We start from the raw sequence: 19,888 nt of genomic DNA, 5'->3' as shown, positions 1-19,888 counted from the left end.
CCTAGGTCTTTCAGAGCCTTGAAGACCACCATTTGGAAGTGGTGGCTTTTTTCAGGGAAAATGGCTTCCATGGCCTTCTCGCCCACGACTCCGAGTATGCTCTCTACAATATTCCCTCCTACTACAGTTCCCATGCTCTGAAGCTGAGCTGGAATGGGAAGAACCTAACTACTAATCAGTTCCTGATGCAGGAGGTAGCCAAGCAGCTGGGCCTGAAGCGGATGAATTTTCCCATATTTGCTGCGCTGCTAGGTTGGTAGTCCAAAGAATAGACTCCAGTGATTGGTGAAGTTTCCTCTTCCAGCATTAAGAGTTGAAGACCAGAGTGATTTAGCTTTAGATTATTGGATTTATCTTCTGAAAGTCTGCATGCCAAATAATGTGTTTCTGGGCTTCTTACTAGAAACACAGCATGTTTGTCTTATTAATTAATACAGGGTATTCCAGAACATTATTTTGATTCTTGTAAAACTTTTTCTTTTGTTACATGCCATCACTATTTTATGCAAAGCACTATCTTAGGCCAAATGTTTTACTAGCTCTAGACAACTTTTGTTTCCCACTCAGAGCTTTGGCATTTCATCCCGAGTGTCTAAATTTTGATCAAGAACATGAATTGTGGTTTATATTTTTCTTTCTGTTTCTGTTGTGCTAACATTTTATTATGAAAATTTCCAAACATATAGCAAAACTGAAAGAATTTTACAGTGGAAATCCTATATCTACCACCTGTATTCTGCCATTAACATTTTACTATACTTGTTTATCATATATCTATCTATTCTATCCATCTATCAATCAATCTTTTAAAGATGTATTTCAAAGTAAATTGCAGAGAGTTGATTATGTTTTGAGTTGGTTTTCCAGGGACTGACAGCATGGTTAATATCTTGTCTCAAGTGTGACATCTGTTTATAATCCCAAAGGATTTGAGCTTGGATAATCTAATGGAGTTGGTACAAGTTTTGGAATTAGGCCTTGGGCAAATCACTGAAGTTACATTTCCCCGGTTTCAGTTTCTTTGTCTGTGAAATGGAATAATAATACCTTGTGGTGTTATTAATAAGATTAAAGGAAGTGAGATATATAAAATGCCCGGCACTTATTAGGCAGTCAGTAATTGGTAGCTGCTATTATAAAAGGCAGCATGACTAGGTGATAGAAAATAGCATGGGCTTTGGAGTTGGACAGTCCTAGCTTCTTATCCTGATGTGGGCACTTATTGACTGTGCCACCTTGTGCTAAGTCACCAAACTTGTCTGAACCTCAGTTTCTTTAGCTGTAAAATTGGGATAATAATACTACCATGCATGCTTGTTATAAAGATGATATATATAATGCATGTGATACATAGTAGGTAATTGATACATAGCTACTGTAGTTATTACAGGAAGAATATAGACATATGTGAATTATTTGATCATTTTCTCTCCCAGAAGCCCTTTCATGGCCTGGAGGTTCTCAGAAAACATTTGTATGGTCAATAAATGACAAATGTACTTTATAGGTAACCACATTCTCCCAGATGAGGACCTGGCCGCTTTTCACTGGAGCCTCTTGGGACCAGAACATCCCCTTGCATCACTTAAGGTAATGTGTCCCGTTTCCTGCCTATATATCCATGCCTAGGGGATCTCATGTTTTGATTGGAGTTTTGATAGAATAATTATCTTGCATTAGGTTTAACATATTTCAAATACTTACCAAAAATGTGTAATTATGATCAATACCCTTTAAAAAGGAAAAACTCAGTTTTCACCTTCTGTGTCGGGAAAAACCCAGTTCTTCCCTCCTGTATCTTTCTTTCCTGTGTGTCTCCTTTACTTTCACACTCACACAATACTTCACTTCTGACACTTATGGTCACCAAATATTTGGGGGTTTTTACCCACATCAAGCATTTCTCGGTGACACCAGCTGGGTGTTCTACAATTCAGCTCAATTTTGACGCTATCTACCTGGGGGATGGCATCAGTTCTCACAGGTTAAGGGCTCAGTCCTACAAGACTGCCCTCCCCACCACTTCAGACACCAGTCTCAAACTCAGAATATCACCTGTGCTTCTGACCAACCGGCTATAGATCAGAAGTTCCAACAACCCCCTCTTTGGATTCTGTTAATTTTCTAGAATGGCTCACAGAACTCAGGGAAACACCTACTTACAATTCCAGTTTGTTAAAGGATATGATAAAGGATACAGATGAACAGCCAGATAAAGAGAAACAAAGAGTGAGGTCTGAAGGGTCCCGAGTTCAGGAGCTTCTGTCCCCGGGGAGTTGGGGTGTGTTACCCTCCCACTACTCGGATGTGCTCACCGACCTGGAAGCTCTCCAAACCCCATACTTTAAGGATTTTGTGGAGACTTCATCATGTAGGCATGATCGATTATTAACTCCATTTTCAGCCCTTCTCCCTTCTCAAGAGAATGGAGGTGGAGCTAAAACTTCCAAGCTTCTAATCATGGTTTGGTCTCTCCTGTGACCAGCCCCCATCCAGCAGCCTACCCAGAGTCACCTGAATAGGACCAGAGGTGCTCCTAGTGCCCTTACCACTTAGGAAACTGCAAGAGTTTTAGGAGCTCTGTGCCAGGAACTGGAGGCAGAGACCAATATACTTTTTCTATTATTTCACACCCTTAATACCTTAAGGATTCATACAAACCTATGAAGAAAAATACTAATACCCAAATAAATGAAATAATGAGCCAAGGACAGAAGTAGTCAATTCATAAAAGAGGAAATACAGTGGCTAATAGTATAACTAGATGTTGAACCTCGTTAGTGATCAAACATGCAAATTAAATGAGCAGTGGGATTTTTTTAACCCAACAGTTTAGCAAATATTGAAAAATTATTCTACCCACTCCTATCGAGGCTATGGTGAGACTGATACTCTCATACACTTCGGGTGGTGGTGTGACTTGGTAATTGTATTATATTTCCCTAATTCTTTCACTTCCCTAGATGATTATTTCACGCCTTTTCCGCTCTCCTCAAGCCTCTAGTGCTCCTTCCTCCTTGCTCACTCTCAGCTGATGACCTGGCTTACTATTTCACTGAGAAAATTAAAGCAATGGGAAGAGAACTTCCACTAGCTCCCACCCTTTCATCTTCTCACCTGCATGCATCTGTGTACCCACATGCTCTGCCTACCTCCTGTTAACTGTAGAACCTGTCTATGTTCCTATCTAAGGCTGTGCCATCCTCTCACCTTCTAGTGTTCCATCAAACAATGCTCCACTGCTGTCATAGGGTTTTCATGGCCAGTTTTTTCAGAAGTGGTGAAACCTGTCCTCTGTCGGTGACCCTGCCAGTATTTGAAATACCAATGGCATAGCTTTCAGCATCACAGCAACATGCAGCCTCCACAGTATGACAAGCAATAGATGGGTTGGATGGCTCCCTGACTGGGAAACAAACCTGGGCCGTGGCTGTGAGAGCACCGGATCTTAACCGCTAGACCATCCAAGCTACTGCTCCATATTTCTTCTTCCCTTTTATCAAACTGTTCTAGAAATTATCTATACTTGAGCTGTTTACTATCCCTCTTCCCTGTTCTCTCTTCAATCTGCTTTGCTGAAATTGGTCTTGGCAAAGTGACCAATGACCTCAGTATTAATAAATCCAGTGGACAGCTCTCAGTTTTCACCTTACTTGACCAATCAGCAGCATATGACCCAGTTTCTCAATCCCTCTTCCTTAGAACATGTTCTTCACTTGGCTTTAAGGACACCGCTCTCTTCTGGTTTCCTTCCTACTTTACTGGCTGCTGCTTCTGTCTTATTTGTGGCTCCCTTGTCTTCTTCTCTACTTCTTAACTTTGTAGTGTCCCAGAGTTCTATCCTTGGTCCCTTCTCTTTTCTATCTACACATGCTGCCTTGGTGATTGATCTCATCTAGTCTCATGACTTTAAATACCACCTGTCCATTGATGACTGCTAAATATATATCTCCAGCTTTCACCTCACCCTCGAACCCCAGATTCTAATATCTATCAGCCTATTAAACATCTACAAGAAATATATCCAAATGGAAACTCCTGATCTTTCCCCTACACCTATTCTTCTCACAGCCTTCCCTATTTTCATTAATGGCAACCTCATCTTTTCATTTGCTCAGGCTAAAAACCTTGGAGTCATCCTTCACTTCTCTCTTTCTCACACCCCACATCTCCTCTGTCAGCAAATACCATCAGTTCTCCATTCAAAATATATCCACTTCTCACCATTTTCACTGCTACTACCCTGGTCAAGCCACCATTCTTTCTTACCTGGATTATTGTAACAGCTTACTAACCATCGGTCTTCTGCTTGCACTCTTCCCTGCTGCCATACGCCCCCCCACCAAATCTATTCTCAATACAACAGCCAGAGTGATCTTTTTAAAAACTGACTCAGATCATGTCACTCTTATCTATTCAAAATTCTCCAATGTCTCTTCATGTCACTCACACAATCTTTACCATGGCCTACAAAACCCTGTACTGTCTGGCCCCCTGTTACAGCTCTGATCTCATCTTCCCTTTTCTTTTGCTCGTATAACCTTTGCACTTAACATTCCCTCTACTAGGAATGCTTTCTCCTCCCATGTAGCTATTTCCTCACTCCCATAGGTTTTCCCAAATGTCATTTTCTCAGTGAGGCCTTTCTTGACCACACTATTTAAAATTATATGTACACACACACACACACTTGCATTCCCTAGCCCATTCTCTGTTTAGATTTTCTCCATAGTACTTACTTAATCTACACTTAGCACAGTATACATTTTACTTACTTATTCTGTTTGTTTGACTCCCCTAACCCCATCCCAACACACCTACATTAGAATTTAAGCTCCCATGAGAGCAGGGATTTTTGTCTATCTTGTTCACTGCTGTGTCCCTGATGCCTAGGACAGTACCTGGCACACAGTAGACAGTAAATATTTGTTGAAGGAATGAGTGGTACAGCCTTTTGGCTAAACAATTTATATAAAAAAGCTTTAAGAAGTTTATACTCTTTGACTCAGTAATTACCATTCTAGGAAGCTTGTAATTAAATAATTGGAAAGTGGACAAGAAATCATACCTAGATTTCATCACAGCATTAAAAAAATCTTTACTTTAAAATTGTTCAAGCATCACAAAAGTAGAAAAAAATGATATAATAATATACTACCGTTGTAACATCTTCCAGATCCAATAGTTATCAAACTGTGACCACACGTGCTGGGTTTTTTGTTGTTGTTGTTGCTAATGTATTTTAAAACAAATGCCAGACCTCAAATCATTTCACTCTCACATCCTTTGATATGCATCTCTAAGATGTATGGGCATTTTCCTACATAAGCACAATGCCATTATTACTCCTAACAAACTTAATGATAATCTCTTGGTATCATCTTAATATCCGCTCCATTTTTAGATTTTCCTGACTGTCTCAAAAAGGCCTTTTTGGGGTTAGTTCACATCAGGATCCAAACATGGTCCACACGTTACAATATTACCTTTAATAGCAAAAAATTGGAAGCACCCAAAATGTATCATGAAAGAAAACTAATTAACTATAGCAGTGTCCTAAAATAGTGGTTATCTCTGTAGTAGGATCATGGATGATACGATTTTATCTCTTTCTTTATACTTTTCAATCTTTTCCAAATGTTCTTTACTGAGAATTAGAGACAAAACTGGTTTAAAGAAAAGATTTTAACTGTCTCTCAGTGGATTTACTGAATTTGAATTCTGTGTCTTACCCCTACCTCACCCTTTTTCTTAGTGCTCCATCTTTGACGTCAGTATCCAGTATCCCTTGCTTATCTTACCTCTTCTAGGTCCGAGCTCATCAGCTGGTTCTTCCTCCCTGTGATGTGGTGATCAAGGCTGTTTCCGAGTATGTTAGTTCCATCAAAGACCCCTCAAATCTGGATGTGGTTGGGAAGGATGTTTTCAAACAGTCTCAGGTGAGCTAGCCTTCCCCTTCCAAGAGTCACGGGTTTTCTTACCTTCACCAGTACCACCCGCAGATCTGATCTTTTCTGTGCTGCCTACTTTCTTTCCTCCTAGCTGCTTGTCTTCTCCATGCTTACAGACTGGAGCCCCAAAGTTTCCTTTAGAAAACATTACTAGTCTGGATTGAAAGGATTCTTTACCTTTTTTCTACTGATTATCAAAGTTCTACAAGCTCATTCTGGAAAATTTAAAAAACAAAGAAAAAAGATCACTTTAAAATCTCATTACCCAGAAACAACTTACTATGGTTATAATCTGGGGTACTCGTTTGTTTGTTTGTTTCAATGTATATTTTAATATAAATGAAGTCTTACTTAGTGGAGGATAACGGATAATGAAAAGGACCCCTTAAACTAGGTCTACATAAAAGAAGAATCAGTATTTCATTGTTAATAGTGAAAAGACTTGACTGGGATTTTGTCTTGTGAAGTGAAACTGAAAGTTAAGAAAATAAGTTAATTTTATTTTTAACAATTTAATTTATACTTGCACTCTGGGTTTTTCAGTTTTGTTTTTTAAATTAACATAGAGTAAAATTGACTTTTGTATATGTGTGTGTACAGTTCTATGAATTTTTAACACACATATAGATTTATGTAACCACCATCACAATCAGAGTCAGAGCAGTTGAACCACCCCAAAAATCTCTCGTGATATCCTTTTGTAATCACACCCAAACCTATCCCTAACTCCTGGCAACTACCAGTCTATTTTCTGTCACTATAGTTATATCTTTTAGAGAATAGCATATGAATGAAATCATGTAGGATGTAATCTTTTGAGAATGGTATTTTTCATTCAACATAATGCCTTTGAGATTCTTCTAAGTTGTTGTATGTTGCATCTATCAATAATTCATGCCTTTTTAATTGCCAAGTAGTATACATTGTGTAGAGATACCACAGTTTGTTTATCCATTCACTCCCTAGAGGATATTTGAATGTTTTCAGTTTTTGGTGGTTTGACTAGAGCTGCTATGAACATTTATGTAAAGGTTTTTGTATGAGCATAAGTTTTCATTTCCCCAGTGTAAATACCTAGGAATGGGATTTCTGGGTCATATGGTAAGCAACTATTTAACTTTAACCTTAACTTTATAAGACCCTGTCAAACCATTTTCCAGAGTGGCTATTCCATTCCTTACCATACTTTTTATTGTCAGTACTTTTTTAATAGCCATTCTGATAGGTGTGTAGTGGTAGCTTATCATAACTTTAATTTGCATTTCTCAAATGACTAATGGTGAACATTTTTTCTTGTGCTTATTTGTCATCCATATGCCCTCTTTGGTTAATGGTCTGTTTGTAAACAGTCTTTTGCCCATTTTTTAATTGGGTTGTTTGTTTATTTACTGTTGAGTTTTGAGAGTTCTTTATATATTCTACATACAAGTCCTTTGTCAGGTATCTGGCTTGTAAATATTTTCTCTCAGTCTGTAGTTTGTCTTTACATTCTTTTCACAGTGTCTTTTGCAAAGCAAAAGTTTTTAATTTTTATCCATTTTTATCTTTTATGGATCATGCTTTTGATGTCATGTCTAAGAATACTTTGCCTAACTGCAGGCGTGACAATATTGTCCTGTTTTCTTCTAAAAATTATATAGTTTTACATTTAGAATAAATCATCCATTTTGAGTTCATTTTTGTATAAAGTGTGAGGTGTTTTGTTTTTGCATGTGGATGGCCAATTGTTTCAACATAGTTTGTTGAAAAAACTGTCCTTTCTCCATTGAATTGCCTTTGTCAAAAATCAATTGTCTATATTTGTGTGGGTCTATTTCTGGACTCTGTTCAATTGACCTATGTGTCTATTCCTTTGCAAATAGATCACTGTCTTGAATACTGTAGCTTTATGGTAAGTCTTAAAATTGGGTAACAATTCCTCCAATTTTCTTCTTCTTTTTAAAAATTATTGTGTCTATTCTAGGTCCTTTGTCTTTATATATACATTTTAGAATAATCTTGTCTATATCTACAAAAAAAATCCTGCTGGGATTTTAATTAGAATTCCTTTAAATATATAGATGAATTTGGTGAGTCTTGAAATCCATGAATACAATATGTCTTTCCATTTATTTAGGTTGTCTTTAATTTCTTTCGTCAGCATTTTATAGTTTTCAGCATACAAATCCTATACATGTTTTTTTTAAAATTTATATTTGAGGCACCTATTGTAAAGGATAATGTTTTGTTTATTTCAATTTCTGATTGTTCATTGCTAGTGTATAGAAATGTGATTTATTTTTGTGTATTGTTGTATTCTACAACCTTTCTAAACCATTAGGAGTTTTTTGGTAGATTTCTTGGTATTTTCTGTTTAGATGATCATGTTGTCTGTCAAAAGGGACTGTTTTCTTTCTTTCTTTTCCAGTTTGTGTGCCTTTTTATTCTTGATTTACTGCACTGTCTGGGATTTCCAAACAATGTTGAATAGGAGTGCTGAGAGAGGATATCCTTGTCTTGCTCCTGATCTTTTGGAAGAGCATTCAGTATTAAGCATGATATTAGCTATAGGTTTTGTAGATGCACTTTATAAGTTTGAGGAAGTTCTCTTCTACTCCTACTTTACTGAGAATTTTTATCATTAATGGATGGTATATTTTGTTAAATAGATTTTTTACATCTGTTGATAGAATCATGTGGTTTTTCTTTAGTCCATTGATTTTTGGATATTGAACCATCCTTGCATTTCCAGGATGTGGTCAAGGTGTATTATTCCTTTTTAAATTGCTAGATTTAAATTACTAGTATTTCACTGAGTATTTTTACATTTATTTTCACGAGGGATATTGGTCTGTAGTTTTTTTTGTGCTGTCTCTGTCTGGTTTTGATTTCAGAGTAATGCTGGACTCATAAAATGAGTTGGCAAGTGTTCCTTCCTGTTCTGTTTTTTTCAAAGATATTGTGTAGGATTGGTGGGTTTTTTTTCTTTAGTTATTTGGTACAATTTGCCAATGATGTGTCTCACATGGATTTCTTTCAATTTATTCTGTTTACAGTTTGCCGAGCTTCTTGAATTTCTAAGTATGTCTTTCACTAAATTTGCAAAGTTTTCGGCTATTGTTTCTTCAAATACACTTTCTGTTCCACATTTTCCTTTCCTTCCATGACTACAATGGCACCAACGCTAGACCTTTTGGTGTTATCCCATAGACCTATGAGGCTCTGTGTTTTTTAAAAAATTACTTTTCTGTCTGTTTTTCACACTGGATAAGTTCTCCCATCTAAGTACTCACCAGGCCTGACGCTGCTTAGCTTCCAAGATCAGATGAGATCAAGTGCATTCAGGGTGGTATAGCTGTAGATCACGCAGGATAATTTCTTTTAATTTATCATCGACTTCATTGACTCTTTGCTTGGTCATCTCTACTCTGCTGTAGAGCCCATCCAATGAGTTTTTTAAAACATTTTGGTTATTGTATTTTTAAGTTCTAAAATTTCCATTTGGTTCTTCTTTATGTATTATGTTTCTTTGCTGAAACTTTCTATCTTTCTGTTTGTTTCAAAAGTGTTCCCCTTACTTTCAAGCATTTTTATAAAGCTTCTCTAAAGTCTTTGTCAGATATTTCCAACATGTGTCACCTCAGCATTGTCATATATTGATTGAATTTTTCCATGCAAGTTAGGTTGTTACTGGTTCTGCCCAAACCAAGTAATTTTGGATTGGATCTTGGACATTTTGAATATTATGGGATTTTTGGTCTTGTTTCAATATAATGAGGAATGTTGATAGTTTTAAGAGGCAGTTGACCCATTTAGATTCAGACCACAAGTGGTCTTCTGTGGGCTGTGGTTTCAGTGTCAGTGCAATTTTCAAAGCCTTTGCAAACCTGTTTGGATTAGTCCCATGTGTACGCCACCTGTTGGCCAGTCTGGGACTTGGATAGTGGTCTATCTCTTCAGTTCTCAGTCTCTAGTTTAGTGTTTAGTGCTGTTTAGTGTCAGATCCATACTTGTGTAGCTCAGGGTGAGCCCAGGAGTTCTTAAACAACTTCATCGTGTTGCTTCTTGAACTGTTCCCTCTCTACGATCTCTTCAGTACTTCCCTGTTCATTGGGCCACTCATTTTCAGTGTCAGGAGCCAAGTAGCAGGAGGACAGAGAGAGAGAAAAAGCATCAGAGGCTCACCCCACCCTCTTGGAGCCACTGCTCCTCTGGTTGGAGAGGAAGGTTCCTGGCATTCAGAGTTTTAATTTCCTACTATTCCCCAACTACCACTGCTGCCACCACAGATTTGCTTCAGGCTGGCACACATGAGAACAGAAAAAAAGAAAAAGGAAGAAAAATGAGGGTTTCTATAGACTTTCTTGAGTTTTCAGAGACCCCTGTCTTAACTCTTCCAGTCAGAACTAGACTAGGATCATCCCTGGAATTCTCTCTGTCCACATTAATGGATGCTTCCAGGTTCCAGGCTGCATTTTGTCCACACCGGGGGATACTGGAGGAAAAAGAAATGCTAAACTCACCTGTGGTTCAGTAGTATTTGAATTCTGGTCTTCTTCCCCATTCCTCTTGCTACTCTTTATTTTTCAGAGTCCTCAAATAGCTTCTCCTGGTTTTTATAACTACCTTCAGTGGGAACAAGCTAGCATGTGTTTACTCCATCTTATCCAGAAAGGAAACCTCTCTATAGATTTTTTTTTTAATGAATAAAGAATGAAATCAGTGTTTGGTTTTGGGGACATAATTTTCCCTAAAAAAAATTTGTGATAGCACAATCCAACATCTGTTACTTCATGTTTTAACTTTCTAGCATAATCATAAAGGGGGTTGTTTTTTATAAAAAGTATACTTGGGCTTTATTTCTCCAAAAGGCTTACATTCTTTTGATATTCAAATAATTCTCTTTTCAAGTCCATTTCCTTCCATCATTTTTCATAATTCTCTCTTCCACCATTGTTGAATACTAACTGCATTAGATCCTCATTTATCTGAAGCTTCCAATATGATGTGAGTAGTCCTTCACCATTTTCTTTGTCTTTAGGAAATGCTGATCCTTATGACATTTTTGCTTATTCACTTTGTTGATTTGCATTGTACTTTCAGCTGTTTGCATCAGACAATTAGGAAGAGATTGACCTACAAAGAAAGAAATCAACATGTTCAGTAGGGAGAGATACTAATGTTAAGTAAGGGATACTGTTTTGATGGATAATGAATTTTCCTTGCAATTTTTTTTATTGTCGTAAAATACACATAACATAAAATTTACCATCTTAGCTATTTTTAAGTATATAGTTCAGTGGTATTAAATACATTCATAATGTTGTGCAACCATCACCATCATCCATCTCTTTAACTCTTTTCATCTTGTAAAACTGAAACTCTAGGGGCTGGCCCCGTGGCCGAGTGGTTAAGTTCACGCACTCCGCAGCAGGCAGCCCAGTGTTTCGTTAGTTCGAATCCTGGGCGCGGACATGGTACTGCTCATCAGACCACGCTGAGGCAGCGTCCCACATGCCACAACTGGAAGAACCCACAACAAAGAATACACAACTATGTACCGGGGGGCTTTGGGGAGAAAAAGGAAAAAATAAAATCTTAAAAAAAAAAAAAAAAAAACTGAAACTCTATACCCATTAAATGATAACTCCCCATTTTCCCTTCTCCCCAGCCCCTGGCAACCATTCTATTTTCTTTCGCTATGATTTTGACTACTTTAGGTACCTCATATAAATGGAATCATACAGTATTTGTCTTTTTGCAACTGGCTTATTTCACTTAGCATAATATCCTCAAGCCTCGTTCATGTTGTAGCATGTGTTAGAATTTCCTTCCTTTTTAAGGCTGAATAATTTTCCATTGTATGTAGACAGAGGAAAAATCTTATAAGTGCTCAGTTCAGTGATGAATTTTTTCCCATTATTTTATTAAGGTCATAATGGGTTATAATAAGGTTATAACATTGTGTAATTTCAGGTGTACATTATTATTTATCAGTTTCTGTGTAGACTGCTTCGTGCTCACCACCAATAGTCTAATTTTTATCTCTCACCATACATGTGTGCCCCTTTACCCCTTTCACCCACCCCCCAACCCCCTTCCCCTCTGGTAACCACTAATCTGTTCTCTTTATCCATGTATTTGTTTGTCTTCCACATATGAGTGAAATCAGGCAGTGTTTGTCCTTCTTTCTCTGTCTGGCTTATTTTGCTTAATATCATACCCTCAAGGTCTATCCATGTTGCTGAAAATGGGACGATTTTGTCTTTTTTATGGCTGAGCAGTATTCCATTGTATGTGTATATATGTATATACACACACCCCACATCTTCTTTATCCCCTTATCCATTCATCAGTTGGAGGGCACTTGGGTTGCTTTTGCATCTTGGCTGTTGTGAATAATGCTGCCATGAACACAAGAGTGCATAAATCTCTTTGAATTGTGATTTCAAGTCCTCATATAGCCAATAAGAGGTTACTCTCCAAAATATATAAAGAACTCATACAACTCAACAAGACAAAAACAAGCAACCCAAACAAAAAATGGGTGGAGGATCTGAACAGACATTTTTCCAAAGAAGAAATACACATGGCCAACAGACACTTGAAAAGATATTCAACATCACTAATTATTAGAGAAATACAAATCAAAACTACAGTGAGATATCACCTCACAGCTGTCAGAATGGCTATAATTACCATGACAAAAAATAGCAAATGTTGGAGAGGTTGTGGGGCAAAGGCAACCCTCATATACTGCTGGTAGGAATGCAAACTTGTGTAGCCACTATGGAAAATAGTATGGAGATTTCTTAAAAAATTAAAAATAGGGGCCAGCCCGGTGCGAGGTGGTTAGGTTTGCAGGTTTGGATCCCGATTGTGGACCCAGCACCACTTGACAAGCCATGCTGTGGTGGCATGACACATAAAATAGAGGAAGATTGGCACAGATGTTAGCTCAGCAACAATCTTCCTCAAGGAAAAAGAGGAAGATTGGCGACAGATGTTAGCTAAGGGCCAATATTCCTCACCAAAAAAAAGAAAAAAATTAAAAATAGAAATAACCTGAGTGATGAATATTTTTAATGTTATAACTTTTGCTCCCTATGTAGCTTCATGAATTTTGGAACTTGGGTAATGACTATTCTTAATAACAAAGATTCCCCCCTTTCACTAAAAAAAAAGAACAAAAAAATAGAGACTTTGCTCCTAATTCCCCAATAAATATTTTACAGTGTTTCTTAGTCTCCTTTATATGTGCATTTTGATGTGGCAGTCATCTCAATGTAAAAAATTTTAGGGGCCAGCCCAGTGGCGCAGTGGTTAAGTGCGCATGTTCTGCTTTGGCGGCCCGGGGTTTGCCGGTTCAGATCCCGGGTGTGGACATGGCACCGCTTGGCACGCCATGCTGTGGTAGTCATCCCACGTATAAAGTAGAGGAAGATGGGCACAGATGTTAGCTCAGGGCCAGTCTTCCTCAGTGAAAAGAGGAGGATTGGCAGCAATTAGCTCAGGGCTAATCTTCCTCAAAAAAAAATTAATCTTTTTTCACTTAACATTGTGTCTTAAACCATTTTTCATTGTTGCTGTATAATTTTTATAAACATCATTTTTGACAGTTGTAGAATTACGAGGAGAACTCTTCTAAACAGACATACAAAAACTACTAGGTAATAACATCAAAGTGTTGAGTTCTACTCTGCTACCTGAGGCCTCTGTGAAGCTATAAAAGAAGAGTAGGACTTTATTAAATACAATCATATATCAAATACTGAATGAACTTCTATAGACAAGGTCCCATGCTAGACACTAGGATATAAACATGATTAAACTATTCTTTGTCCTCACAGAACTTGAGCTTAAATGAGGAGGAAGCAAGTAAATAAGTACAACAAAGGAAAAAACACTGTAAAGGTTTCATAGAAGTGCCCCTTGAAGAGAGAGTAAATGTTTCCCTGTCAGGGCTTAGAACAGAGTGGTGCATTGAGGGAAGTATACGTAATTCAGTATTTCAGGGGATTGGGTCATAGATCTATTCTCACTGACACTGAATAGTTTACAAGACATATTGTTAAGTGCAAAAAAGAAGTTGAAAAACAATGTGATGATATGATTCCAGTTATGTGAGAAAAGCAAAACCGTATTAGTGTGCATACATATGTATATATAAACACAGCAAAAGTTATGACAGGACATATACCAAACTGGTAACAGTGGGGAGGAGAGTGGATGCAGAGGTGGAGATATTAAGGAAGACTCCATGTATAGCTTATATCTTTTAGGAGATTGTTTTCAATTATTATGTGTGTTATTAAATATAATAAGGAAATAATAATGAATACGTAAATGATGGACCCTTGATACAATGGAACATTACTCAACCCTGTAGATATCATTCTGTAAGTCAGTAATTTGCAAACATTCTTTAGATTTGGAACCCTTTTTTCAAACAATTATATTAAGTCCAAGTTTTTGAGAAAGCAGAGCTATTTTGTTTCTAAGTGAGGCTGGAGGACCTGGAGATTTTGATTTCTGTGTTTCTTTGCCTGCACGCATGTAAATAAAGAGATCTGGAATGCTATATATAGATCCTGGAGTGTTAACAATTACATGTGCTGAGAGATGAGATTATAAATGTTTTAAATGTTCCTGATTTTGATTATATATTTTAATTTATCTATAAGAAACAAATGTTAGTTATAGTTAGGAGATGATTTCTTTGTAGAAAATAATTAACATTGGGGCTAAATGATGAATTGGGCACTCTCCTGCATTGATGAGGAGAATATAACTTGAGACATCTGTTTTGGAAAGAGATTTAGTATCATATGTCAAGAGTCTATGAGAATGACCATATCCTTTGACCTAGTAATTCTACTTCTAAAAATATGCCCTGTGAAAGGACCCAAGAAACTTACATAAAAATATGCTTATCTGAGCATTATTTATAATCAGAAATTAGAAATGACTTAATATCTTATATTCCATTTGATGAAATACTGTGAAGGTCATAAAATAATATTCAAGAGAATTTTTGAATTACATTGGAAAAGGCTTGATAAGGAAAAGCCTCTTCTCAACGTCAACCACATGGAGTGAACAGTATTTTTACTTCTGTTGCCATAGATTAGTTTTGCTTCTGCTTGAACTTTATATGTACTCTTTTGTGTTTCTCTTCTTTCACTCAGTATAATGTCTTTCAGATTTACCATATTGTTGCATGTATCAGTACTTTGTTCTTTTTTTATTACTGTATAGTATACCACAATTTATCCATTCTTCTGTTGATATCCATTTGAGTTATTTCCAGTTTGAGGCTATTATGAATAAAGCCTTTGAGGCTGTTATGAATAAAGCTGTTGTTAGCATTCTTGTTCATATCTTTTGGCGAAAATATGTACTCATTTCTCCTGGGTAAATATTAGGAGTGGGATTGCTGTGTCATATGGTAAATATGTTTAACTTTACAAGAAGTTGGCAAACTGTTTTCCAAACTGTACCAATATACGTTTCCACCAGCAATGTACTGGAATTCCAGTTGCTCCATATCCTTGCCAGTGCTTGATATTTATAATCTTCGATTTTAACCATTATGGTAGATATAATAGTGATGTCACATTGTGGTTTTTGTATATGTTTAAGTGCTTTTGGTTTTAATGTTCATACCTTTTGAACCAATAATTCCACTTTTGGGACATTTTCCTAAGGATGTAATCTGAAATCCAGAAATAACTTATATGTACCTATATGTTCTTTGCTGCATACCTTATAATAGCCAAATGTGAGAAATAACCTAAATGTCAGGTATTAAGGAAATAGGTACGTATATATTTATAGTGGTAAAATGTACAGCCATTCAGAGTTTTCTTATAGTATAATAAAGGCAGGATACAAAATTGTACATAGAATATGGTATTAACTATAGAATAATATGTGTATTAAAATAGACCAGCAATACTTCTCCCCAAAAAATTTTATTTTAAAGAATACTGGAAGGAAATAACCAAAATATCTTTGCGTGGTACTACTATGTAATTTTTTTTCCTATCCTTACGTATTTTTTCTAATGATCATGTGACCATTTTAGAATAGCACAAAATATAAGTAAACTTTATTTATTTATTTTTAAACTCAATTTTTTCTAAGTATTCCAGATTTTATGTTCTATAATGCTTTCTCCCTATGTAATCTTTTCTGAAAAATTGCTCTCTTGGGTTTCTTTAAATATTTCATTTCTGCTACTGTTTTGACTCTCAAATTATGAATTGTATGATAAAAACACTCTTATGTTGTTTCTTCTTCTGAACATCTGACGTTCCAACATCCAGTCCAGAACAGAAGATAAAATAGAGCGATTCAAGAAAGCGGTTGAGTACTATTCAGTCACAACCAAACTCTCTTCGCTGCCAGTGGGTCCCTCTTCCTTTCTAGGTAAGGCTTCCGTCTGCCCCTGAGCTGCTCTGTCCATAGGGGAAACTAAGTTACTCAGGAACTCCTGGGCCAGAGTGGAATCATTTGTTTGTATTCTCCTAGAAGTCATTCCTGTTTGGTAGACATTCTTCTGTTGATTTCCATGTAATAAGACAGGTTACATGAGACAGGGTCCTGATTTCTTGAGTTTATAGATGGGGTCCAATGCCATTTCCTTAAATTGGGCTTCTTTTGAGGCTAACCTCCATTGTGGCCTGGTATATGTAAAATAGCCCTGTCTTTGGCGTCAGGCCTGAGTCTGAATTCCACCTCTCCTGCTTACTAGCTGTGTGATCTTGGCAAGTCACATTTGCATGAAATGTGGCTCATGATACCTACTTTATAGGGTTGTTATCAGACGAAATAATTTATGTAAGGTTCTTGGCATGGCACATAGTTACTGTTCAATAAATTGTAACTTATTTGTTAATAATAATTTTTCAGGTGATGCGGGGTTAGCAGAATGTAACACGGTAGAATTATTAGGATTGGCTGAAGTATAGCCCTTTCTCTTGGCTTCAGGTTTTCGGAATAATCGGCTTGGAAATCCTCCCCTTCCACGAAATCAGATGGGCACTATCTCTGCTGGAAAGCCTATGGTAATATCTTTTAAGAGGGCTGAGACTATTTGTTAGCATTAGACTCAGACTGCTTCCTGACTTTTGTAATATGAGTTAAGGAATTAGAGTGATTCAATGTTATCAGAATGTCAAGGCTATATACACCTATGTCACATTCTCATCTTGAGGCTGGCAGACTATGTAAAGAAAGTATCCAAATCAGTAACCACTAGGGCATTGTGAAGATGGATTAGCTAATGTCAAAGAATGGTTCTAGGAGACATGGATTGATCCATTGTCCTGCCTCTGGAGAATTCTGTCCATACATCACTGTTAGAATTATTTCTTGTTATTCTCAGTAGATTCTTTGTATCCCAACTATCCCTGCTACTGGCATCATCCACTATGTTACAACTTCTGAAGGAACCGTCTTGGAGCCTGGTAAAATGTTAAATAGCTTTTCTGTCTGTTTTTATCCTTTAGTTTTCTCACCATGTGCCCCAGAAAATGAAATATCCACCACCATTCCCAGTGGGACCCAACTCCTCTCTTCTCTTCTCCTCCCATGCTTTGGGGGAATCCCATGCTTTTTCTGAGGATCCTGTGCTGCAGGACAGCCCCTTTGCCAATTGGGCTGTCTCTTATGACTCCTCTGCATCTCAGTTTCCCAATTACCTGACTTCCAAAGCCTCACCTCCTTTGGGACCAGACTCTTCCCACTCCTCTTCCTCTGATGGTGATGAACCAAATGGAGCCAGCTCTGAGTAAGTATCTGTATAGGCACCCAACAGAACAGACTTCTGAAGCATCTGTATTCTTTTGCTGGTACCTCGGTAGGGGTGTGAGGAAGGGTATGTTTCTGGCTTTTCTCTGTGGCTCTTTGCTTTTAAGCAAAGTAGGAAATTTCTCTCTATGCTTGGCCAATTCGTGCTCATTTTGACTTGTACAGGTGGTAATTTTCAGCTAGCCAGACCACTGAGGTAAAAGGAAGCATAGCGGCTGGTTAGGGAAGCCCTGGTATAGTTGTGCTACATATCATGGCTGTCATTTCTCAATTTGGGAGGGGAGTAGATTGAACGTAAAAACAAATGAAAGTAATTTATATAAAGTTGAAGTATTAAAACAGTTGAGTAGTAACTAAATAACTTTGTAACTAATGCTTAGCAACTAAAACAGGGTTCTGAGGATTAAAACAGTAGAATTTCATACTAGCTCATTTGTTCTTAGATTATTACTCCAAGCAGATTATTCCTGGGAAACAGAGCTGCTTTGAGGTTTCAATTGTAATACACTCTTAGAACATAAGCAGACTCTAAATATGGCCTTTTACAAGGTGTAAAGGATTCTGAATGGTTCCCATGACTTTTGATCCCTTTGATTTGTGTCAGATGAAAGAACCCAGGAGAGCAGTGATGGCCACTGAGAGGAAAATCAGGTCCAATGCTAACCTAGTGTCCTGACTTCCAGAGCATTTGTAAGATTCCTTGGGATCAGAACAGACATCTTGAGTTGGAATATCTTTATCAACCTCCTTTTTCTCTTCTGCATTGTCTTTCTCGATTTTTTAGTCACATCACAGAAACACTTCAGCAGCAGCCTGGGTGGGAGGATCCAAGTGGTGACAGAGGGTCCTGGGTACAGCCCATTGATGCTGGAGTTTCAGATGCCAGCCTGGGTGATGGTGAACCCCACATCCCATCTCTGCTGTCTATGTCTACAAGGAACCACATGGACATTACCATTCCACCCTTACCTCCAGTAGCTCCAGAAGTCTTGCGAGTTGCTGAACACAGACACCGAAGGGGTCTTATGTACCCATATATCTACCATGTCCTCACTAAGGTGAGAGAGCACATTAGCACCTATCTCCCTGCTCTTAACACTATACTTCACACTTCCTAGAACCGTAAATTACCAGAGAAAATTCTGATCATTAGTGTCTGAAGGCAGATAAAAGCAGACCAAGTGTACTGGGACCCCTCATTGTATAAGGGCCTCAGGTGAGGCAAGACCAACAGGGAGATGGGACTGTGCAGTAAATGAGGCCTTGAGAAGAGAAATGTGATCGTGAGATTTCGGAGAAGATAATGCACCAAGTTCGTGGACTCTGGTCTAGGGATGGACATAATCTAAGAAGAGGCTTTATGCCCTTGTTACTTACCTCCTCCTCTGCTTCTCCAGAGCTGTTCTCCATCAGTATTACCATATAAATCCATCCCCACCAAAATGTCTAAGATAGACTTTGCCCGTTTAGTCAGCTATAGTCAGTCATAGCAGAGACTTTAAAAATAGAACATAGCTTTTGAGCTGGCTATGGTCAGCTGGGCTTGTTACAGCTTCTTTTTAGTCTGAAACTCTGTCTGAATACAAGTAGAAAATTTAGCAGCTAGGCTACAGAGGCTACAGTTCACTACTGGTTCTTCTCAGCTCAATTCCAAACCTTGAGGTAACTTATTTTCTTCTTTCCCCTGAACCATTTTCTTCTTAGGGTGAGATTAAGATCCCTGTATGTATTGAAGATGAGTGTAACATGGAGCTGCCTCCAGCTGCTCTCCTGTTCCGGTCAGCTCGTCAATATGTATATGGGGTCCTTTTCAGTCTGGCAGAGACACAGCGGAAAATGGAACGCCTGGCCATACGACGGCGGCTGCCTGTGGAAGGTAAGTGTAGTTCTGGCTTTGACAGTTCTCTCATAGCTTGACATAGAGCAAAAATGTCTGTGTAAGCACATCATACTTTTGGTTATGGAGCAGTCTTTAGGAAAATGCATAATTCACTAGAATACATATTGATATGGAAAATGCATTAACTTAAGCCCCAGTTCTTTAATCATTAAGCATTCAGAGTGATTACTATTTATAAGAACCATGTTGGACTTTGGGAATGTAGAAGTATATCTGACACAGTGTTTCCTCCTCAGTGAGGTTT

At 37.7% G+C, this 19,888-nt stretch overlaps 1 protein-coding gene across 2 annotated transcripts in view; it reads left to right on the top strand.

Moving 5' to 3' along the window:
- FAM120C (family with sequence similarity 120 member C) overlaps positions 1-19,888 on the top strand; it is a 99,264-nt gene that overhangs the window by 21,750 nt on the left and 57,626 nt on the right. Inside the window, exons 2-9 of one of the 2 annotated variants that reach the window (XM_014835127.3) lie at positions 6-252; positions 1,508-1,590; positions 5,811-5,939; positions 16,259-16,361; positions 16,923-16,999; positions 17,444-17,724; positions 18,529-18,802; positions 19,449-19,620. In XM_014835127.3, the coding sequence (XP_014690613.1) occupies positions 6-252; positions 1,508-1,590; positions 5,811-5,939; positions 16,259-16,361; positions 16,923-16,999; positions 17,444-17,724; positions 18,529-18,802; positions 19,449-19,620 (1,366 nt within the window). The remainder of the gene's footprint in view (positions 1-5; positions 253-1,507; positions 1,591-5,810; positions 5,940-16,258; positions 16,362-16,922; positions 17,000-17,443; positions 17,725-18,528; positions 18,803-19,448; positions 19,621-19,888) is intronic. The other variant, XM_070501996.1, reaches the window with a different exon arrangement.

This window comes from Equus asinus, chromosome X (assembly GCF_041296235.1).
Source record: "Equus asinus isolate D_3611 breed Donkey chromosome X, EquAss-T2T_v2, whole genome shotgun sequence".
Lineage (NCBI taxonomy): Eukaryota > Metazoa > Chordata > Mammalia > Perissodactyla > Equidae > Equus > Equus asinus.
The sequence above is the reverse complement of the archived record's forward strand: the minus strand, read 5'-3'. Positions and strand labels throughout refer to the sequence as shown.